This window comes from Oncorhynchus masou, chromosome 21, assembly GCF_036934945.1.
Source record: "Oncorhynchus masou masou isolate Uvic2021 chromosome 21, UVic_Omas_1.1, whole genome shotgun sequence".
Taxonomy (NCBI): Eukaryota; Metazoa; Chordata; class Actinopteri; order Salmoniformes; family Salmonidae; genus Oncorhynchus; species Oncorhynchus masou.
This window is the reverse complement of record NC_088232.1, coordinates 36,974,454-36,999,589: the sequence shown is the minus strand read 5'-3', so window position 1 is coordinate 36,999,589 and position 25,136 is coordinate 36,974,454. Positions and strand designations below refer to the sequence as shown.

General features: G+C 43.9%; 1 protein-coding gene across 1 annotated transcript; it reads left to right on the top strand.

The window, feature by feature from the left end:
• The first annotated feature begins 6,473 nt into the window (after positions 1–6,473).
• Positions 6,474–23,162, top strand: plcb2 (phospholipase C, beta 2). Its single transcript, XM_064927014.1, is given in 31 exon segments — positions 6,474–6,557; positions 7,919–7,971; positions 8,879–8,972; positions 8,974–9,019; positions 9,509–9,577; positions 9,656–9,722; positions 9,831–9,910; positions 10,175–10,351; positions 10,454–10,575; positions 10,730–10,835; positions 11,133–11,160; positions 11,162–11,284; positions 12,961–13,378; positions 13,506–13,794; positions 14,117–14,210; positions 14,317–14,643; positions 14,846–14,900; positions 15,095–15,339; positions 15,672–15,754; positions 15,757–15,795; positions 15,911–15,953; positions 15,955–16,025; positions 16,344–16,495; positions 18,519–18,565; positions 18,567–18,648; positions 18,731–18,830; positions 19,115–19,219; positions 19,422–19,483; positions 20,315–20,432; positions 21,695–21,858; positions 23,028–23,162. Coding segments are annotated over 31 exon segments (3,678 nt in total).
• Positions 23,163–25,136: the final 1,974 nt, after the last annotated feature.

Here is a 25,136-nt window from a genome sequence, read left to right as displayed (position 1 = left end):
CACTCCTTCATCAATATCCTGCTCCATTATTATTTGTATCCATAAGCATAGGGTCTTGTAAGCATTTCACGGTAAGGTCTATTCGGCACATTCATTTTTTTTTTTGATTTGATTTTACCAACTGAAATATTCAAAACATGTCACTGCCATGTTGTAGCGCCTATGGGGAAACAACTGTAGCGATATCCACTGTGTGCTGTGCACCAATCTGTTCAAAGTATCCTGCTACTTGTGCCTGCTGTTTTACAATAGTCCCAAGTGTTTACATTATGTTTGTTTACATCTCAGTGTAACAGATACCCACCATGACAGGTTTTCAGTGCAGCACTACTCAACTGAGGCTTACATTTCACTGTGATACAGTGTGATGGTCCAACCAGCAACGGAACCTCCCCACCACTCAGTGAAAAATAAGCCTTTCAAAGAGTGTTTGCTGGAAATAGTACCGACCCAGTATTATGTAATGCGTTCCTCTTTCCTTTGTGGACTGTAACTACAGAGCGTTCAATCAATACACCTCCCTCACATGCCGTTCAGTTCAAGTAGAAAGCAAACATACATACAGGCTTGTTTTTCCCCTCTCCAGAGTTCACCAGAAGTGAGTCAGAAGCAGGAATATGAAAGAAAGAGAGAGAACGAGATATATCTGACTATGTGCTGTCGCAGACTGATAAACAATGGGCCTTGCCTCTGTTGAACACATCTTAGCCTGTTCATACTGTAAAAGTCATAGATTTGAGGCTCACATGAAGACATTGACAGTAAACTGACTGTCCTTTGAGCTGTAGGACAAAAAACTGGACGGATTATCACTGGTTCTTAATTCAACTTGGTAGCTGGTTAAGAGTTGACTATGTCTACAACAAGCCCTTTGACTGTAAAGTGATACAAAAAGTGATATAACATTGCTTATCTAATATATCTAATATATCAGACTAAGTGATTTGAAAAAAACTTCTATTAAATTTGATCAGAGACCTGTATCAATACTCCAAAACACCAACACAATTTCTTTACATAGTTTTTCATAAACGATTTCAGATCTCTCAAAATAAAATGTTTAATATGAAAGGTGTTATTATTAAGTTGCTTTGCGTGAACCTTTTTTAAACAAAATCTAAATGATGAAGCATTTTACAAGGAAGTTTATTTGCCTCGTAATATATGCCTAGACCTAACATAGTCTTAATAAAAAGTGTTGAATTAGACTAAAAGTTTGATCAAGGCCAAAGGATGTTCAATATCTCAATATACATGACCAAATACTCAATACATTTCCATGGTTATATGCACATACCTGAGCTTAACTCAATAATACAGGTTCCTCTATACCAGCAATCCAGATGTATCTATAGAGGACGAAATGCTATATAAATGCTTCCTGCTATTCAACAGGTCGGCCCATCAAAGGCAGTGATAAATGGTTGTGTTGTAGAATAACATTGGAGGCCCATAAGTAATGCGTAGTTTACATATCCTGCAAAGGCATATATCCTACCAGTTAAATACAGGTGTGTCATGTCCTTGTCCATAATATGGTTATAAATAAATTACTTGGTGGAGCTGTCCAAAGGAAAGATGACTTACATCAATTAAGGCATACAGTAACAGAAAACGCATAGTATTTTAGGGGAAACAATATTTCTTTTAAGCAGTTTAAGTCTATAATTGTCAGTCATACACATTCAGATTATTGGTATATAAGATATCAATAAAATACGTGCATGTGCAATTCTCGTAGCATCATCTGTTCTTTGATATATCTTCCACGAAGACCACTATCTGTAGGCTATCCGACCCCCTGCATAAGTATGTCAAACACTCCTGGTTCGATTCCTGTTTAATGGCCTGGTTACTCTCCTTTAAGCAAACCTTGTTGTCTCGTAGCGGAGGTGCGCTGCGGAACCTTTGTGGATGAAGGAGCAGCATCCGCCGCTGCTTGATCCGCAATGCCAGTAGTTGGTCGGTCCGCATCCTTCTCCCCTTTTTCATTGTGCATGGTGTTGTGGGCTCCAGTGCGCAACGGGCTCCGATTGTCCTCCGCAGGCTGAGACGCCTGGTTATCTCTCCCCGCAGTGTTTGGTCTCTCCGCAGTTTGTGCGGCTATGTGGCGTTGGGCAGACGTGTAGAGTCCTTTCGGTTGCGAATGCGCACTTTCTGATAAAACGCCGTCGGAGATGACGGCGGCGCTCTTGCTTCTGCCCTCCCAGTGAAATGCCTTGGTCTGAGACTTTACACCAAACCTGGTTTCATTGACAGATAAAATGTCTGTCTGCGTAGAGTTAGTGTCTGAGACGTTAGTGCTTGTGGATATGTTTGTTGAGATGTTAGCAGAGGCTGTGACCTCATCGGGCATCCCTAGCTTCCCCGTTGGAGAGGATGCGCTCGTTGGCTTCCATATCAAGCTGTAGTAAATGGCTAGAATGATGGCTGCTAATGACACAGACAATACATATGCGAAGACAGTGGCAAGTCTCACCCACTTTTTGTTCGTCTTCGCAGCCATTTTAGCCTTTTTGTCCCCTGTATAAGTGGCAGGTTTGCCCCTCTCCGTGTTGGGCATAAAGTCCCGCTCTCTCATATTGCCCCGATGTTTCCCTCGATGCTCCACTACCCCGTCCGTCTTGAAGATTTCTTGTTATCCACAATCCAAGAGAACACGGGAACCTGTCCGGCCGAGAGAAGACGTCAGGCTTACTGTGGACCATATGCGTTCTTGAACAGTTTACTGCTAAATATATTTTTGGTTAATTAATTTCATCTTAGAAAGCACTGCGGTTTGTCTCAGAAACCAAGTTTAACATTGTGTTTCATAATGTACATCATGGATGAGGCAGGCAGCTCAGGGTCTCTTGAGAATTTCAGCATCCACCAGCAGAATCCCGGTCCTGTACGATCAATGTTTATTCCGACGGCATTTCCCAAGGAATCATCTATACAGCGAAACCGCAGTAAAGGATTCGATGTCATTTAAAAAATCGATTAAGTGAAATCATACGGTACACAGCTGTCTTTGCCGTAGCCTACAACAAATGAAGTGGTTGTCTCAGCTAAAAATATAGGAGAGGGGGCGGGTGAAGGTTCTTAAAGAGCCAGCAGCTATATGCAGAGGGCTGCATTAACTAATGAAACCGCACCAAACGCACCCCAACACTAGAGTTAAAAAATAAATGCATGCATGCGGATGGTGTAAATTGTCCAGACCAAGTAGCCTATGATTGCGTCATGACATACACGTGGAACTGGTACTAGGAATGAAGCAGTGTGTGTTGCGGTGTAGAGTCTAGACTGTATTTATGAGAATGAGGGATGGAAAGCTTGAAGGGCAGGTACTGAATTCTCAAATTAAACGTCACCAATGGCAGTGCCAACGCTTGGTGCCGTGGCGCTTATGATTTCAGCCCCTTGTGATTTCAGCACCTTGGACAGTGGCCGATATCCTATATTTACGCGATAGGCCTACTGGTGCACATGGCAACAACTGATCCTAAATTGGCAGAGCAGAGGACATTGGGTGCAAATGAAAAACATGCAATATAGTATTTGTGGGTCACATACAAACCTTTTAATAAAACACAATTGGTTTTACGGATGGATTCAACAGCTTGAAAGGTCAGACGTTTAAACAAAGCGTGGCAGCTCAGCAGGATGGCAGCTCAGCAGGATCATCTGGGGGTATTTGTCTCATATGTGTTTGTTTTCGTGCGCGTGTTCGTGTGGGATGGAATCTATATAGATGACGCAGGGGGGGGGGGGGGGGGGGGGGGCTTGACTGGCTTATTTGCCTGCTACATGGTGACGGGGAGTGAGGGGTATGAGTGAAACCCCGTTTTTTCTTTTGATCCTGGCCCATCTATTCATTATATGAATCACATACTTTTGACTGAGGATCTCTACAGTGTAAATGCTTGATATTGTATGTTGTAGGTCTACCATACTGTCTGCTTTTATTGCTGCATTGGGAATCATTTCCACTGGCCTATCAAGTTTCCCCTTGAAAAGTGTGAATCATGTTCTTTTTGATATAATTGGTAGATGGGCAACTTTGATGGGGCTGGGGGCCACAAACACATCTGAATTCATCATGAGGGGCCACAGTAAAACATTTTAGTGACTCCCCCTCTTGACTGCAGATATATATATATATATATATATATATATATGTATATATGTATATATATATATAGTGCCTTGCGAAAGTATTCGGCCCCCTTGAACTTTGCAACCTTTTGCCACATTTCAGGCTTCAAACATAAAGATATAAAACTGTATTTTTTTGTGAAGAATCAACAACAAGTGGGACACAATCATGAAGTGGAATGACATTTATTGGATATTTCAAACTTTTTTAACAAATCAAAAACTGAAAAATTGGGTGTGCAAAATTATTCAGCCCCCTTAAGTTAATACTTTGTAGCGCCACCTTTTGCTGCGATTACAGCTGTAAGTCGCTTGGAGTATGTCTCTATCAGTTTTGCACATCGAGAGACTGAAATGATTTCCCATTCCTCCTTGCAAAACAGCTCGAGCTCAGTGAGGTTGGATGGAGAGCATTTGTGAACATCAGTTTTCAGTTCTTTCCACAGATTCTCGATTGGATTCAGGTCTGGACTTTGACTTTGCCAATCTAACACCTGGATATGTTTATTTTTGAACCATTCCATTGTAGATTTTGCTTTATGTTTTGGATCATTGTCTTGTTGGAAGACAAATCTCCGTCCCAGGTCTTTTGCAGACTTCCATTCTTCCAGAATGGTCCTGTATTTGGCTCCATCCATCTTCCCATCAATTTTAACCATCTTCCCTGTCCCTGCTGAAGAAAAGCAGGCCCAAACCATGATGCTGCCACCACCATGTTTGACAGTGGGTATGGTGTGTTCAGGGTGATGAGCTGTGTTGCTTTTACGTCAAACATAACGTTTTGCATTGTTGCCAAAAAGTTCAATTTTGGTTTCATCTGACCAGAGCACCTTCTTCCACATGTTTGGTGTGTCTCCCAGGTGGCTTGTGGCAAACTTTAAACGACACTTTTTATGGATATCTTTAAGAAATGGCTTTCTTCTTGCCACTCTTCCATAAAGGCCAGATTTGTGCAATATACGACTGATTGTTGTCCTATGGACAGAGTCTCCCACCTCAGCTGTAGATCTCTGCAGTTCATCCAGAGTGATCATGGGCCTCTTGGCTGCATCTCTGATCAGTCTTCTTCTTGTATGAGCTGAAAGTTTAGAGGGACGGCCAGGTCTTGGTAGATTTGCAGTGGTCTGATACTCCTTCCATTTCAATATTATCGCTTGCACAGTGCTCCTTGGGATGTTTAAAGCTTGGGAAATCTTTTTGTATCCAAATCCGGCTTTAAACTTCTTCACAACAGTATCTCGGACCTGCCTGGTGTGTTCCTTGTTCTTCATGATGCTCTCTGCGCTTTTAACGGACCTCTGAGACTATCACAGTGCAGGTGCATCTATACAGAGACTTGATTACACACAGGTGGATTGTATTTATCATCATTAGTCATTTAGGTCAACATTGGATCATTCAGAGATCCTCGCTGAACTTCTGGAGAGAGTTTGCTGCACTGAAAGTAAAGGGGCTGAATAATTTTGCACGCCCAATTTTTCAGTTTTTGATTTGTTAAAAAAGTTTGAAATATCCAATAAATGTCGTTCCACTTCATGATTGTGTCCCACTTGTTGTTGATTCTTCACAAAAAAATACAGTTTTATATCTTTATGTTTGAAGCCTGAAATGTGGCAAAAGGTCGCAAAGTTCAAGGGGGCCGAATACTTCCGCAAGGCACTGTATATATATATATATATATATATATATATATATTTGCCATGGGCTTGGAGAAGATTTAGCAATTTTATAACAAATTTAATGTAATTCCACATGACATTTGCCCATCCCTGATCTAATCTAATGGAAGTAAGATACATTATTATTACTCCAAACACTTTTATCCTTATGTAACTTGGGTCCTCCGATCCCTATACAATTTGCATAAGGTATTACTTGCTGTTAAAATACATTTTTCCCAAATGACAGGGAGGGAGGAGTCAGGAGCAGAGGCTATGAATCAACATTAATCAGTGCCCTCCCTGCCACATCTGGACATCTAACATGATGCAGTACATTTCATTTCTCATCTCCACAATACTGAATGCAAATTAAAATCAATATGCCGGTAGATCAGCAATCACAGATTGAACAAGCATCCTGGCTATTGTCTCTCAATATTGTACAGTATGGCAGTCTATATTTGGGTACTGATTGTTATGTGAGGTATGCAGTGACATTTGCTTAAATCTTGTAAAGCATGTGTCTGAGAAGAGGAAATACATCAACAGACTTAATTATTGCTAAGGTCCATAAGGTCAGTCATTTATTTGCTAATAAAATCTAATAGAAAATGGAAGGAGGGTCACCTCCACCAGTCACACAACAGGATAGGAACAACAGGAACCAACACAATGGACAAGAGATGGTATACCCTGGAGCCACCAGAGGTCAAACGCTACTTGGTCAAAGGAGGTGGGTTTACCAAATGGTCAGAGGTGAGTCGGCTATTCTTATAAGTGCAGCAAATTCCTGGAGGAAATCTGCAGTTGAAAACAACTTAATTAGTTCACTTTGAATGAGAATCAGAGAAAGCTCTTTCTGAAATACATAATATGACATTTTCAAGACTCCATTAATGTAAAACATCCATTGCAATTTACAAAATGTTGCCTCTATAAATAATACAACTTGTCTGTCTTCAATACCAATTGCCATAGTTCTGTGGCAAAGTCATTTGTGTAGAAGTTTGCAATATCTCAAAATGTAATCCTCTAATATCAGGAGTCAACCAAGGCTGTGCCTGTTGTAAGTGGTGTGTAACTGGTGGCAGTGAAGTCAGACGCAGGAGAGCAGAACGAGGTAATAGCCGGAGCAGTTTAATTCAAAACCAACAGCATACAGAAAATAACCATCATGGGTACAAAACCCGACACGCACCAGTAACCAATGTGCACTTACAAACAAACAATTCCACAAAAAGACATGGGGGAAACAGAGGGTTAAATACACAACACAAAATGAGGGAAATTAGAACCAGGTGTGGAGAAAAACAAGACAAAACAAATGGAAAATGAAAAGTGGATCGACGATGGCTAGAAGACCAGTGACGCCGAGCGCCGAGCGCCGCCCGAACAAGGGGAGGAACCGACTTTGGTGGAATTCGTGACACCTGTCACCATGAAGATGGACCCTAAGGGCTAGTACAACCAGAAATGACTTGGAAATAATTGATTTACAGTGAGTAAATATTGTCACATTATATTATCTGCCTGGTTGTTTAGTTGAACAGTTTAGATCCTTATGTATTGAATCCAGACCAATAGAAACGTGTCCTGGCAGCTGTGCTGGCTGCTTCAGACTCCACAGCTCTGGAATGGGGTCCGTCAGGATTTGGGATGACTCAGCGCCGCAACCACTGTTACCATAATATATGTTAACAGATGTGAATTGGATCTAGTTGTGAGATGGTTCAAAACTCTGCATTACGCGTTACAGTCCCAGCAGCCTCGTGAATTGTATTGATCACAGCTGATGTGGGTTTTACCAGCCTGTTGTTGCATTGCACAATGTTCACTGGGCTGACAGCTGCTTCCTTCTCTCTCTCTCTCTACTGTAGTGCTCTCTCTTTTGCTCTTTTGCTTTCTACCTCTCTCCGTCTCGCTCCTCTCATAGCACCTTCTGTTCTGCAGTACATCAGTCTGTTAACCACTTGTTCTGTACAGAGGATTCAGGCAAGTAGTAGAACGCATAATTCAATTTACTATGGGTGCTGCCTATCTGTTCATGCAATCATAAAATAATAATTGTTCTATCATAGTCATTGGCTTGTGGATTTATAATTCCCCATTTCTAGTAGATAGAGCTCCTGGATGTTGAGAACATATCAGGAAAATATGCAAAACTTTCTAAAGTGAGTACCATTGTCTAAGATGTGCACAGCTTCCACTGCTGTGTGATCCACTCAATAAAGCCAGTCTTTATCTGCTTTCCTGTCAAAGCCTCTAATGTGTGTGTTGTGTAACTGAGAGGGAATTTGTATTGCAAAAGCAGCAATAAACACAATGCAAATGCACACATACTGGCCACACACAGTGTTGGTGATGTGATTGCAGCTAAAGCGTGAGAGCCCTGATTTGTGATTTCTGTGCAGCAGATCAAGCTGTAGAGAGATGATTGAGTTTGACAGTTTGAACCTCTCCCAGTGCTTGCACCCACCCTGAGCTGTCTCCATAGAGAGTTTCAGTGTGCAGCCATTTACTCCCTACTACTGAGGGAGGTCACAGCTATTCCCTGGGGAATAAAGAACATCATCCCTATAACTGGTGTGCCATCGGATGACACTCTATCCTCTGTTCTGCTTGCAAGGGGATCAGTTGCTCCTCTGTAAGCCACGGATACTGTATCAAAACAAACACTTGATCTGTTGAAGATATAGTAGATCCCCAGTTCCTCTGCTGAGCTGCTGCTCTCATCTTTCTCTGCTCTTCTGGAGTTATCTTGCAGTGATTTGCCTGTCTGGTCAGGCTTGAGCTCCCAGGCGTCCTGTGTATGGAAGACAGACACCAGGATGTAGCAGGTTTCATTTCCCCCTTTCCAAATATACATGGAGACCTAGAGGATAGTAGAGGATGACAGGGAATACAAGAGAAGGTGTCAAATAATGTACTTTTTTTACTGTGTGAAAGAAAGAGATAATAAAAACACAAACGAAATGCTTTACCTACACAATAATCATCATTGTGATAACATAGGAAAATAGGAATTACTTTTGGTCACTCATCTCTGTTTTATTAATGTCTGTCCATCCTCATCAACGGCACCCTAAAGTCAGGAATGTGTTCAACCTGCATTTTCCAAACAGCGACCATCTAGTAAAAACCTTGACTGTTGTCACAGGCCCTGACATGGTGAAATTTGACTTACCACAGCTTATTTGCTTACAAGGAGAATGTGATACAGGTAATACACATCACAATCCTTACGTCATGACATCTTTCCCCACAGCAACATGAAATAACCAGAGCTCATTCTACACATACTGTATATAGCATAACTTAAAATCATTAAAGTGTCATAAACATGCATCAATAGGTATGTAAATGTCTAGAGTACATTTGCTTATAAGCATCACCTAACCGCCAACATTGGTTTATATTAGTTGCCAGATTCCAAACTGGCTCTGCAGCACTAACCTTGCCTCAGGTCAACCACTAATATGAGCCTTCATTTCCTCCACAAAGCATCCTCTGTCCTTGCACTCTTTATGATTTTACGACTACAATATCCAGTTTTAATGAACTCTAATGAAAATAACAATTGGTTCTCTTCCTGAGGCACTGTGACTGATCATGTCTACGCCCTCTTAGTGGTCAAAAACGAAACAGTTATTATCATGACAAGTAGTAAATCCAGACAGCAATTTCATGCGTTTGTGGTATGATGTTATAAAACTGGGCTGCTGATATCCTGTCCATTGCTTACAACCCATCGAGGACCAACGCATTCAAACATCTTCATGGAGAAAATGCTAGTGGACAAGGACCGGTCTCTCTTTATGTTGAATGTAAAAAATAAATGTAAAAAAATGATGAACCTCTCCATCCTAGGAATGTCCGTATCTCCCTTCAGACCAATAAGGATGTTCAGATCCCTGTCAAAAAGTGAGCCACAGACAATTTTGTTGAATTTGTTGAACAGCCCCCACAACAGTTCAACATATTCAATCAATTTAAAGTAGATTCATGTGTTGTCTTTATTTTCATCTTCAGTGTTTTGAAGATGTTTGTAGCCGATGAGAAGAGGGTGGAGAGTGCCCTGGCTTCAGCACACCTCCCCACAATTCTGACTTGTGCATCTGTATAGGGCGGCAGGTAGCCTTGTGGTTAAGAGCATTGGGCTGTAACAGAAATGTTGCTGGCTTGAATCCCAGAGCAGACTAGGTGAGAAATCTGTGCTCTGAACAAAGCACTTAACCCTAGTCGCTCTGGAGAAGAGTGTCTACTAAATGACAAACACATATAGTTCAAGTACTTATAGTCCTTTCTGAATGTGTGTCATGAATGATTTCCAGTGGAATGTAATAACGTGAGAGGTAAATTGTGTGTACACTCAGGGTGACACTATGAACTGGACATCTTCCATGATGAAGCTGCTTTCAAGCTCTTCCTGATGAGTCTTTGTCCCTGGCCTTAGAAATATGAGATATTCACATCCTCGTAAGTGAAATTCGAAATTGACCGAGCAGTGTTATTCTTACTAATTGGAGAATACAGGCATGAGGCGATGCCAGGTGTAATTGTCATTATGTTCCCCTCAACAGTTGCTCGGTTGGAGGGTCCAGCTCATGCAGTGGTTCCCTGGCTTAGGGTTTGGCGTGGTCAACAAGAAGCAGCATTACCCCCCCTCACTGAAGAGCTCTTCTCCCGTATCGGACCTGACCAGGTGAAGGCCCTCATCGAAAAGTATGAGCCCTGTTCCTCCAACGCCAACAGAGGAGAGATACACATAGATGCAGTCTGATTACGACAGACAGGACAGGAGAACTAACCGATCATCATTGACTGCACTTTATTCTTTATTATCATTACTGTATTTTCAATCCAGTGTTTTATAGAAGAGATATGTTTAACACTGCTATAATGTGCATGTGTCTTATTCTACAGGTCAGCTGTTCTATCTGACATCTGTGGTAATACTGGACAAACTGGCCAAGTGTCAGGACATGAGCCAACCGCTGCCACATTGCCTAATCAAGTCAAACACATACCAGACAGGTCAGACGAGAACTGCCTTTAGACCTGATATCACACATTTGAACACGGCTATGGTAAGCAAGGTTTATGAAAGTCTACTCAGAGCTATAAAAATGGAAAGGCATTTTCTTGTCAGTAAATGTGAGCACAGAGCTAGTAATAGAAGCAATAGAAAGTCTATGAATTAATGATAATTTATACAATCCATTTTGGGTTATTTCATTAATTAAAATGACTGGAAATCATACAGACTGTTGCTTATGCCTTTGAGTGTCTCTAGAGTGTAATGGAACATATTTCCCTGTGATCCCTCCACAGTGGGTCAGTTTTCCGGCGTGTCGGCGCCGCCAGTGTCTGCTGGCCGGCTGCCGTTGCCTGGAGCTGGACTGCTGGAAGGGAAAACCACTGGATGAAGAACCCATCATCATCCACGGATTCACCATGACAACCGAGATCCTGTTCAAAGTCAGGTGTCAGTCAGTCCTCATCTCTCAGTGCCAGGCAGTGCAGTAGTGCTGCAGTAAACAAATTATTCACCCATTTTCAATGGAATATGCCACCTATGTTGGGGGATTCTAGCCCCAGTCCTAACACTTACCCTAATGCTATATTGGACCTTAATGCTAGAGAATAGTCCTATTGATCCGATATGGTGTGTGCCAACAAAAACAAAGCATCTAACTAATGTAGACCAATGGCCAATTGTCGACCCATCTTGTAGTCCCCATAAACACATACCTCATTCATTAAGACTCACAGACAACAGAGATAGAGTGTTACTAATGATAGAGAGTGTTACAACCGTAGTCCAGACCCCAGTGCCTACAGAAACAGTGTACCAGGAAGTGGCCCCTGCTTTACATCTCGCAGTGACAGCTTTCTTTGTGGCTCTGCCAGCAGGTGTCCATTGAGACACAATACAGAGTGTCATATTATGCCTGGGCACTGGAGCATGTGTGCAGCACAGCAGCCTCTCCACTCCACTCCACACCACACCACACATCCCATGGCCCCTTCACTCAACACTGCCATTTAAGGGCACCCAGAGCTCCGCTATAACTGGTACACAGACCAAACCAAACGCCTCAGCATAGTTTACTGTCACACACTGATTTCCTCCAGGCTTGATGATGTTTGGCATGCCTCCAGCTCATTCAGGGAGTGAACGTTATTTATAATAAGGATTAAATGGAGAAAATCGGACCTCTTTGAATTGAAAATGGATGGCCCTCTCTTCAGCAAAATATAATTGTAAAAGACAGGTGATCCTCCCTTATACCCAAAATAATAATGAAAAGATAAAGTGGATACAGAGAACATGTCTACCGTTTACCTTCACTTCGTGGACAGACCAGAGCCTGGATATGCAGTACTAAAAACCTTTCTTCATTCTGTAAGCATTACATGGCAACGCAGGAATTTTGATAGCGGGCCACAAACATATTATGCAAATCCATGTTATTTGACACATATTAGCAGAATATTTTTTAATACCACACAAATCACTGAAATTTCAGGATAAGAATGAACAGAGAGATAGGCCTATGTGTTCATCTTATCAGATTTCTCCAGTGCCACTGTGTCTTGTTTGCATTGAATCAGTCACGCCTGCTCCCGCCCTTCGAGCGCCAGGGTGATTTGCTGATGTTAAGTTGGGGCAGGAGTTAGATGAGGGTAACTTTTGCCTCTACAGAAACAGGAATGAGAGATGCAGTTTTTGTTAAAATAATAACCTCATATGATTAAAAACAAACTTTACACAAAGTACATGTTATATATAGAACCTGTTAATCAAGTTGTTGTTGCTGACGGAAAATAATATTCTGCATGATCCATCTGTCACGACTTCCGCCGAAGTCGGTCCCTCTCCTTGTTTGGGCGGCGTTCGGCGTCAACGTCACCGACCTTCTAGCCATCGCCGATCCACTTTTCATTTTCCATTCGTCTTACACACCTGGTTCCAATTCCCCAATAACTTGTTCATTATTAAACCCTCTGTTCCCCCATGTCTGTTTGTGAGTAATTGTTTGTATGTAGTATGGTCCATTAATGTGGGCTCTCTTTTTTGTATTGCATTTGTACATGTTGAATAAAGTATGTTTATTGACTCATATCTGTTGTCTTGCGCCTGACTCCTCTACACCAGCTACACACAGACCTCATTACAGAATTACTCACCAAGAATGGAGTCAGCAGGAGCAGACGCCCTCCCTGTGAACGTAGAGGAGCGCGTTCAGCAGCACGTGACCATGTTGCAACATCTGGGCACCACCATGGATCGAGTGCTGCAAACGATGGATTGTTGGGAGAGAAGAGGAGGTCATCCAGCGCCTCCACCAGCCCCACTACAGCAGGCCCCACTGTTCACCCCTCCTTCACCCGGTCCCAGTGGGATTCGGCTCGCGCTCCCGAGAGAGTATGATGAGACGGCTGCCGGATGCCTGGGGTTCCTACTCCAGCTGGAGCTCTACCTGGCGACCGTCCACCCGACTCTTTCGGGACGTGAGAGTGTGTCCACCCTCGTCTCCTGCCTCTCAGGCAAAGCCCTGGAGTGGGCCAATGCCGTATGGAGTGAAGGAGACGAGGCGTTGGACCATTACGCAGAGTTCACCCGTCGCTTTCGGGCAGTTTTCGATCATCCACCTGAGGGTCAAGCGGTGTGTGAACGTCTGTTCCACTTGATTGAGGCAGGAGGCAAGGAGCGCGCAGGATTTCGCTTTGGACTTCCGGACCCTGGCCGCCAGCGCAGTATGGAACGACAGGGCCCTGATTGATTACTACCGGTGCAGTCTGCGCGGGGACGTCCGTCGGGAGTTGGCCTGTCGAGACACCACCATCACTTTGGACCAGCTGGTGGACATGTCCATCCGGCTGGACAACCTGCTGGCTACCTGCGGACGTCCAGATCAGATCCAGGGAGTCGGGGCAGCAGTTCATCAGGGAGTCGAGGCAGCAGGCAGGGCACTATTGTGTCACCCAGGTGAGTCGGCACCAGGCTCACCCAGAGCCCCCTGTTGCCCACATGTATGTGTTTACCAAATTTCCTGAGTTTTCCCTGCATTCCCAGCATAAGGAGCTCGTAGATTCAGGTGCAGCTGGCAATTTTATTGACCGTTAATTTGCCCATAGTTTAGGGATTCCCCTTTTTCCTGTGGATATGCCCTTCCCTCTGCACGCCCTAGATAGTCGACCATTAGGGTCAGGGCTGATTAGGGAGGCCACCACTCCACTAAGCATGGTTACGCAGGAGGGTCACAAGGAGAGAATCCGTCTCTTCCATATTGATTCTCCTGTGTTTCCAGTGGTGCTGGGCCTACCCTGGTTGGCCTGTCATGATCCCACTATTTCGTGGCAACAGAGGGATCTCAAGGGGTGGTCACGAGAGTGCTCAGGGAGGTGTGTAGGGGTTTCCATCGGCGCGACTGCGGTGGAATGTTCAGACCAGGTCTCCACCGTGCGCCTCCCCTCAGAATATGCCGATTTGGCTCTTGCCTTCTGTAAGAAGAAGGCGACTCAATTACCACCCCATCGACCACCCCAGTTACCGCATTTCAGCCGTGCGTAATTGGCCAACTCCCACCACTTTAAAGGAAGTGCAGCGGTTTCTAGGTTTTGCCAACTGCTACCGGAGGTTTATCTGGGGTTTTGGTCAGATAGCAGCTCCCATTACCTCACTGCTGAAGGGGGGACCGGTGCGGCTGCAGTGGTCGGCTGAGGCGGACAGGGCATTTGGTCACCTGAAGGCTCTGTTTACCTCGGCTCCAGTGCTGGCTCATCTGGATCCCTCTTTGGCATTCATATTGGAGGTGGACGCATCGGCCTCTGTGCTGTGATGTTGTGGACCGGAAGCTTTTTGCTGTTGTCAAGGCTCTGAAGGCGTGGAGACATTGGCTTGAGGGGGCTAAACACTCTTTTCTCATCTGGACTGACCACCACAATCTGGAGTACATCCGGGTGGCGAGGAGACTGAAACCTCACCAGGCAAGGTGGGCCATGTTCTTTACCCGTTTTGTTTTCACTCTGTCCTACAGCCCAGGTTCCCAGAACGCTAGGGCAGACGCACTGTCCCGATCCAGCTGGGCGCCTGTACGTTCCTTCTGCTGTCCACGAACGTTTGATCTATTGGGCCCACACATCACCCTTTCACTCTGTCCTACAGCCCAGGTTCCCAGAACGCTAGGGCAGACGCACTGTCCCGGATGTATGACACAGAGGAGTGATCCATGGATCACACTCCCATACTTCCGGCCTCTTGCCTGGTGGCACCGGTGGTGTGGGAGCTGGACGCAGACATCGAGCGGGCTTTGCGCACAGAGCCCGCTCCCCCCCAGATTCCATCTGGGCGCCTGTATGTTCCGCCTGCTGTCCATGACCTTTTGATCTATTGGGTCCACACGTCACCCTCCTCTGGTCACCCTGGCATTGAGCGGACGATGCGTTGCCTTAGTGGGAAGTACTGGTGGTCCACCTTGGCCAAGGACCTGAGGGTTTATGTTTCCTCCTGCTCGGTGTGCAAGGCTCCCAGGTACTGTCACGACTTCCGCCGAAGGTGGTCCCTCTCATTGTTCGGGCGGCGTTCAGCGTTCAGCGTTCGACGTCATCGGCCTTCTAGCTATCGCCGATCCACTTTTCATTTTCCATTCATTATGTCTTTGTCTTACACACCTGGTTTCAATTCCAAAATGACTTGTTCATTATTTAGCCCTCTGTTCCCCCATGTCTGTTTGTGAGTAATTGTTTGTATGTAGTACGGTCCGTTAATATGGGCTCTCTTTTTTGTATTGCATTTGTACATGTTGAGTAAAGTATGTTTATTGACTCATATCTGCTGTCCTGTGCCTGACTCCTCTACACAAGCTACACACAGACCTCATTACACCCTCTCATTATCCTGTGGACAGAGAAAAACAAGCGCTACCTCATCTCATCTTTTGTGGAGACCATATGATATCCAAGACTGCAGTGGAGTTTGTGGGGTATCCTTTTCTCAACTGCTACTTTAGCCCTGATTGAATGACTCTCAAATACTAAGAAATCATAAGTATTTTCTGCAACACATTGTGAATGCAAAACTCCCTTAACATGTCAATCCGGATATAACAGGCAGATGATAATAATCTCCCCTAAAGGAACCAGACTAGTCCAACTACAGCCCACAGCCCTTCTGGAATGCTGGCTGCCAGATGGTGGCGCTCAACTATCAAACTATGGGTAAAACTACTGTATAACATCTACCTGGGATTAGGATTGTTTTATGGCTGATAAACTGGTGTAATAACTTATGATTGTTCCCATTATTATTATTAGTCATTATAAGGCACATTTGTAGAGTTTCTTTATTGATGTTAAGTGTTTCTTATATTCACCACTGCAGGTCAGTGTTGACCTGTTTTGAGTTGCACACTCCTCTACTGCACATGCCACAAAAATGCAGATCCATCTCACATGAAAATGTTGTGCTGTATGCGTTAGTGAAGAAACATGAATGTGATTTTGAAATGTTCTGAAAAGATGTTGTTTTTTCTCCAGATTTCCTAATGCAGCACAACATGTCTTTATTTGAATTCAACAGAAGGACAGACTACCTCCTCAATCATGACCTCTTCTGCATTAGTAACAAGAAGTTTGACCCCTACTGTGACAGGATCGACACCATCGTTGACAACACACTGACCATCAAGGCATGTATTTATTATTATTATGTTAACTCCAATCTCAGAGAAAGCAGCAGACATCGGCACTATTCAGTATTCTTGCTTCAGGCTTTTGTGCCAGGCATTTAAAATATCCCATAAAAAATCTAAATGTAGTTATTGGACTGTTTAGTCATTATCAAACCACTCTGGATTATTATCCACGGTTCTACTTTGGAAGAGCTGATGCAGCTGGCTGTTTGTAACTGGGGGCTATTTTCCTCCCACTTGTTTTTCAGAGTAGCATACCCTCAGGCTTTCTCTCGCTCTCTCTTTCTCATCTCTCTCTTTCTGTGTGTGTGTTCATCTTGGTTGAATATGTCTGTCTGTTTTGTGATAGTCTACTGTAAGTGGACAGTCGATATGTATACAGGTCTGCTGTGTCTGCAGCTCTATTTCTTCTTGGGTCTTTCTATAAATAATGGGGAAATGTGTGACATTGGGATCAAATTTCTAAATGGTTTGAAACGACAACAAACATATTTTTATGCAGTTCCACATGTGTACTTAGAGGAATAAAAGCGAATATATTAAAATTGGCCCATAACTCCACCGATACAACATAGGCCTAAGACTATACATCCTTTAAGCAGGCTTTATACAGACATTTGGCAAGTCAATTCATTTTTTTTCAGGTACTTTTTCAAGCACTTAATTGTAATCTTCAAGGACCTCAATGTTATACACTTATATCATTTATATAATTGTACATATGGGCCTAATATAGAACCCCCCCCCTAAAATTACCAGTTTAAGAATAAATATTTATTTTTGGTCTTGCCAATGCATTGATATTCAAATTATTATTACATTCTAAAATATGTGAGAATAATGTGGACATTGCCTGACTAAATAGATAGGATGCATGCTGATTGTTTTGTAGCCTATGTGGCCGACACAGAGACTCATAATAAAGCCATGAATAGCGATAGAATTCCTCTCACCATTTGAATCTCACCATCGCAGTTTTTATGATGAGAAAGTGACCAAAAACCAGGTTCTTTTTTTAAGAGGAATGATTTTTGTATGGAAAGCCAAGTTGAAGCCAACATTAGATGTTGTAGTCCTCATAATAACCGAATTTGGTTTTACCGCAACAGAGTAGCACAATACCCTTCAATTGAAGCGGTGGGAAACAAATGTAAATTCCCACCTCTCACAAAAATGGATCAAAAATTAAATCACAGATAATTATATGGGAGCATGAGAACTTATAAATTGAGTACAATGATTACAATGATTACAAGAAAAAATAAAAAAAAGAACATTTCAAGCACCAAAGGAAATTTTCATATTTTCAAGGTTGGCCTATTCCAGTAGGCTGCTTATATTTCTGAGCTCCAAGTTCAAGTAGTCGATATAGGTTTTAAGTATCAAGGTCTTTAAGAATTTGATTTTTCAATGTATACATTATTTTAGATTTTTGTACTTAACAACTTAACAACTTGCACTGTCATAAATGCAAGGACAGAAAATAAATATTTTATGCCACACGGTTGTGGACAAATCCATCGATACAGCAACCATGTTAAAGGGTTAAACATAGGTTGTAAATCAACTTGTACATTTGATTGAATCTAGCTATGATCCTCCCTTATATATTAAGGTAATGACATGAAAAAAATGTGGAGGTTATTATCAATTATCAGTTGTAACAAGATGTCCAGTGTAGGAAATCCTCAATGTTAACCTAGTTAATAGAAAGACCCTTACCATAGGACTACATGTGTTTCTAAAGGCGTTACAGTCATATAACTGACTTGCCTAGTTAAATAAAGGTTGAAAAAATAATAATAAAAAAAAAAATCAGCAGTGGCGGCTGCTGAGAGGAGTATGGCTCATAATAATGGCTGGAACAGAGCAAATGGAATGGCATACAAAAAAAATGCTAACCACGTGTTTCATTCTGCTCCAGGCATTACCACAAGCCCGTCTTCCCCAATTAAGGCACCACCAACCTCCTGTGTATCATATATATCCGTTATCATAACTCCATCATAATTCCTTACAGATCTATTCAGGCCCGTTTCTTTCAGACAAGAGTGCGAAGACAGGCGTGTAAGAAGTACCGGACCAAGTTGTATCCCATACCGAACACCATTAACCCAGTGTGGAACGAGGAACCATTTGTTTTTGAGAAGGCATTCGTTTAACTATAATTTCTACAAGCTAACCATTTTGCCTTGTTGAATGTCAGCAGGGTCAAGCTTGTTGTGTGGACAGATCCTGCTGCCTGACATGGCCTCCCTCAGGATCGTGGTTCACGAGGAGGGCGGGAAGTTTCTGGGCCACAGGATCATTCCCACTGAGGCCTTTCAGTCAGGTCTGTATGATAACATGTTGCATTACCTTTCTCTTATACCTGTGAAGTAACACTGCTATTAATCTAGTATAACCGCAGTATTAACATGGTGTTGTTAGTGTTGAGTGATTACAGCTTTACTACACAGATATAAGAGCAACTTCATGTAGCGCTACAGTATTTCTACATGGGCTTAAACTGCACTTCTGCCCAGTCTTCCCGACAATGAGGCTGATTGAAGTAGACCTTGAGTCAGAAGGCTTCTGACTGTGTCTGATTGATTCGTGGGGGTTTGAGCCCTGCAGGCTTCCAGCACATCTGTCTGTGCAGCGAGAGCAACATGCCGCTCACTCTGACAGCTCTCTTTGTGTACATCAAGGTCAAGGACTACATCCCTGCTGCTTTTGCAGGTACAGTACACTTACTTTCAGTTTCTATTTTTAGAAAACAGAATACAGAATCATTTGTATTCACATTTCAATTTTCACATTGGATGGTTGTGTAGGTAGGATAGGTAGAACACTTATAGATGGTGTTTTAAGAGTAATTGATTTGAAATAAAATTTTCACTAGGGGACTGATTTTTTTCTGTACTGTCTTGTTCTGCCTCAGATTTTAAAGGTGCCTTATTGAACCCAACAAAGAATTCTGAGAAGGCAACAAAGACAACAGAGGTAAATCAATTCCCAGACAGAGCTCATTGAAACACTGAAAATGACATGTTTCACTCCTAAGGTTCTCCTTTCACAACAAAACATTTCCATAGTAAGATGCAATGGTCAAGGGAGCTGTACTGCAGCGCCAGCTGTGCCATCAGAGACTCTGGGTTCACGCCCAGGCTCTGTCGTAACCGGCCGCGACCGGGAGGTCCGTGGGGCGACGCACAATTGGCCTAGCGTCGTCCGGGTTAGGGAGGGCTTGGTCGGTAGGGATGTTCTTGTCTCATTGCGCACCAGTGACTCTAACCAAGGTTTCCAGGTACACGGTGTTTCCTCCAGCACATTGGTGCGGCTGGCTTCCGGGTTGGATGCGCGCTGTGTTAAGAAGCAGTGCGGCTGGTTGGGTTGTGTATCGGAGGACGCATGACTTTCAACCTCTCCAGTGAAGTAAGCTAGAACCCAGGATACTCCACCTCCCCTTCAGAGCCAGAACCCAAAATGGATTAAATGTCACCCCCAAACACTGTCAGTGTGGAGGATGAACCTGCCCCAATCATTCAGCCATCTGTTGTTAACCCCACCCAGAGTGTTAAGAAGTTTCCAGAGCCTGAGGGCCTCTACATTCTAAGGTTGACCAAGAGGCTGAACCAGCCACAGAGTTGACTCCTGACCCCAAGGTCGTCCCTACCCCGGATCCAGATGTTGAATCCACCACAGGAGGTTGGTGGCACCTTAATTGGGGAGAACGGGCTTGTGGTAATGACTGGAGCAGAGTCAGTTGAATGGTGTTTGATGCCATTCCATTATTTCCGTTCCTGCCATTATTATGAGCCGTTCTCCCCTCAGCAGCCTCCACTGGAATCCACTCCTGTTGCTGACCCTGCTGTGGCTCCTGACCCTCCATCTGAGCCCAGATCATCTGATCCTGCACCTGAGGACTCCACTCCTGTAGATGCCAATGAAGGTAACACCAGTGACTCTTCTGTGTTGTAAAAAGGATACACATTAGTGGCGGTTGGTGCATTTAAGATGAGGGAGGATGTTTTTTTTCATGAGCATTGCTGATTCAGAGGGGTTGGGTTAAATGCAGAAGGTACATTCAGTTGTACAACTGACTAGGTATCCCCCTTTTCCTTATTTATATTACAGCATATTGGATGACTGTCATTCATATTCCATTCACCCAGCTCACTGTAACATCGATAAGTTTAGACAACTACATGATATTCTAATTATCCCTATACCCATCATGAGGTTGCTACAACCTAGCCTATAAATGAAAGTTTACAACATAGGTGTATAGGTTGATAGAAATTTGAGCAATCAAGTTGATTAACCTTGACACGTTCAATAACGCCTTACACACTCTTGCCTGCATCTAGCTGATCTAGGGTGTAATCATTAGTCCAAAAGTTGCAAACAAGAGTTCAGGTATGTTTATTCTCTTTTTGTTCAGCTTGCTTCCAGCTAATAAACGTTTTTCAACAGAATCGGCAGAATGAATACACCCCTGCTCACACACAAGCACAGTTCACTTTCATACCAACCACATACAAACAGCATAATCCCTTTGATCGTATTATTCCTCTTACCTGTTCCCTTCGCTTGTGGACTTCAGTTCACAACACATCAGCTGTCTGTGACCTAGCAAAAAAAACTTTCCAAGCCAAACCTTCAAATCCTAACCGCTACATACAGCCTATATCGTTGTCACCATGTCAGCTAACGCCATAATCAACGTAGCAACTAAAACGTTAGTAAATCCACTACAATCATGCAGTACGGAGTACAGTCAGCAAGTTGTTTAGCAGTTACACCTGTGGGTCCCGGTGGCAATAAATTAATAAAACCTGTCACGTGTGTTCCCTCTCCAGCCTCCAGGCTGCTTGTTATGGAACACACCTGTCACCATCATTACGCGCACCTGCACGTCATCAGACTCACCTGGACTCCATCACTTCCCTGATTACCTTCCCCTTTTATGTCACTCCCTTTGATTCCTTCCACAGGCGTTATTATTTCTATGTCATGTCTGTGCTTCTTATTTTGTAGTGTTTATTTATATACCCACTCTCTGAATTTGCTTCCTAACTCTCAGTGCTCATCACAGAATAATACCTCACCGAAGGGAAGCATCAGGGAGTGTTTTTATTTTTTTTGGTGGGAATGACATCAGGTCCAGGAGCCGCTACAGGCTCTCATGCCCTGCCTCCGCTTGTTCGTCAGGTTCTCATGCCACAGCCAGATCTCCAGGCTCCAGTGCCTGTCAGGTTCCCACGCCGGCAACAGGTTCCCGCACATCAGCAGGGGTGACTGGGCCTCTCCTCATTCCTGGGATCGTCCCTTTGATTGGCGTCCTGCGGCTGGAGCCGAACACAGAGGGGGGTACTGTCACGTGTGCTCCCTCTCCGACCTCTAGGTCACCAGGCTGCTCAATATGGCACACACCTGTCACCATCATTACCCGCACATATGCGTCATCAGACTCACCTGGACTCCATCACTTCCCTGATTACCTTCCCTATATATATTTTTTATACCTTTATTTAACTAGGCAAGTCAAGTGAGTACAAATTCTTATTTTCAATGACAGCCTAGGAACAGTGGGTTAACTGACTTGTTCAGGGGCTGAACGACAGATTTTTACCCTGTCAGCTTGGGGATTCGATCCACTAGGCTACCTGCTACTCCCTTTGGTTCCTTCCCCAGGCATTATTGTTTCAGTTGCTGTGTCATGTCTGTGCGTTGTTTGTGTTTCTTATTCTGTATTATTTTGTGTTTATTTATTAAAACACTCACTCCCTCAACTTGCTTCCTGACTCTCAGCATGCATCGTTACAAAACCAAAAGCTTACCTTGACTTGGAAGAGTTCCAATGTTGGATAGCCAGCTAGCTACCTTAGCATCCCTCTCTATTTGAGCCTGGTGTTTGAGTAGACTAAACTAGCTAGCTGCATTCACTAGCTAAGTATGTGAAAGTAAAAAAATACTATGAAATATAGCTCTCTCTCTCTGCCTCACTTTCTTCTCCTTTAAATTATTCTGTTCAAAACTGTTAAACGATTATCTTTTTCTCTCTTTGAGTCAACTACTCACCAACGGTTTATGCACTGCAGTGCTAGCTAGCTGTAGCTTATGCTTTTAGTACTAGATTAATTATCTGATCCTTTAATTGGGTGAACAACATGTCAGTTCATACTGCAAGAGCTGATAGGTTGGAGGACGTCCTAATTACTGTGTAAGCCTATGTAAGGGAGTGAGAACCACGAGCCTCCTAGATTTTGTATTGAAGTCAATGTACCCAGATGAGGCCGGACACTAGCTGTCCTCCAGCTATACCATGGTGCTACCCTACACAGTGCTGTTGATGCTACTGTAGACCTTCATTGTGAAACAGTGTGTTTAATCAATTATTTGGTGATGTGAATATATTTAGTATAGTTTAATATAAAAAGGATAACTTTTTTAATGTTTCACTATTTTTATTTTCAGGAAATTCACTAAGGAGGATGCTCTAAGGAGCCTCTGAAATGCATATATCATATGTGTCCTCTTTCAGAGCTGTCCACAGTTGCCTTGTTATGACATAAAGGAATGGGAGAAGAAGTTCCAGAAGAAAGTAGAGCAGCTCATCCAGAAATACAGTGACACATTCAAAGAGCTCAAGAAGAACGCCATGAAGAAAAAATATTAATGGAATACACCCCTAGATGTTTTTAAGCCCTCTGTAGTTAAAGTTTTATGACTCAACAAATTCATGTTTTATTTTAATCTCATCCACTAGGGGTGATGGCAGACACACAGAATGTATGTCATGTCTTGTTATGTCTGTTCCTGTCCTTTCTCTTCACTCTCTCTCTCTGCTGGTCTTTTTAGGTTACCTTCTCTGTCTCTCATTCTTCAGCTGTTCTACATCTCCTCTAACTAGCTCATTCACTCTTTCACACCTGTTCTCTCTTCCCCCTCTGATTAGGTCTCTATTTCTTTCTCTGTTCCTGCTACTTTCAGTGTCTGATTCTTGTTTGTGTTTTTTGATGCCAGAAGCAAGCTGTCGTCTCGTTTGCTTCCACCTTGTCCTGTCCTGTCGGAGTCTGCCTGGCAGGTGCCACCTGCACTATACTAACGTTCTTTTTGTTCCGCTGACAACGTTGGAAGAGGATTTATGCCATTCCTGTTTTTTCATTAAAGAACTCTGTTTTCTGTTAAAACCGCTTTTGGGTCTTCACTCAAGTTCATAACAGAAGAATCAGACCAAGAATGGACCCAGCGGCTCCGGACCCTTTTCACTCCGCCGTCGAGATCCAGGGAGCGATGCTAGGCAGACACGAGGAGGAATTGTCTGCTGCTCGACATGCCGTTGAGACCCTGGCCGTCCAAGTCTCCGACCTCACAAGACAGGTTCACCAACTCCACCTCGATCCACCGCCCACTTCCAGGGTTTCCGAGTCTCCGGAGCCCAGGATCAACAACCCGCCGTGTTACTCTGGGGAGCCCACTGAGTGCCGCTCATTCCTCACTCAGTGTGATGTGGTGTTCTCTCTCCAGCCCAACACTTACTCCAGGAGCGCAGCCCGCATCGCCTACGTCATTTCTCTCCTTACCGGACGGGCGCGTGAGTGGGGCACGGCAGTCTGGGAGGCGAGGGCTGAGTGTATTAACCAGTATCAAGACTTTAAGGAGGAGATGATACGGGTTTTTGACCGTTCTGTTTTTGGGGAGGAGGCTTCCAGGGCCCTGTCTTCCCTATGTCAGGGGAATCGATCCATAACGGATTATTCTATTGAGTTTTGCACTCTCGCTGCCTCAAGTGACTGGAACGAGCCGGCTTTGCTCGCTCGTTTTCTGGAGGGTCTCCTCGTCGAGGTTAAGGACGAGATCCTCTCCCGGGAGGTTCCTTCCAGTCTGGACTCCTTAATAGCTCTCGCTATTCGCATAGAGCGACGGTTTGATCTTCGTCGCCGAGCTCGAGGAAAGGAGCTCGCGTTCTCCGCTGCTCCCCTCTCCACATCACTGCCACCTGCCGCATCACTGCCACCCTCCTCCGCCGGCTCGGATGCTGAGCCTATGCAGCTGGGGGTATCCGCATCTCGGCCAAGGAGAAGGAACGGAGAATCACCAATCGCCTCTGTCTCTACTGCGGCTCCGCTGGTCATTTTGTCACCTCATGTCCAGTAAAAGCCAGAGCTCATCAGTAAGAGGAGGGCTACTGGTGAGCGCAACTACTCAGGCCTCTCCTTCTGGATCACGCACTACTTTTCCGGTCCATCTCCGCTGGCCCGGTTCATCTGCTTCCTGCAGTGCCTTGATAGACTCTGGGGCGGAGGGCTGTTTTATGGACGAGACCTGGGCTCGGGAACATGACATTCCTCTCAGACAGTTAGGGAGCCCACGGCCTTGTTCGCTTTAGATGGTAGTTCTCTCCCCAAGATTCAGCGTGAGACGCTGCCTTTAACCCTCACTGTCTCTGGTAATCATAGCGAAACCATTTCTTTTTTAATTTTTCGTTCACCTTTTACACCTGTTGTTTTGGGTCATCCCTGGCTAGTGCGCCATAACCCTTCTATTAATTGGTCTAGTAATACTATCCTATCCTGGAATGTTTCTTGTCATGTAACCTGTTTAATGTCTGCTATCCCTCCTGTTTCCTCTGTCTCTACTTCACAGGAGG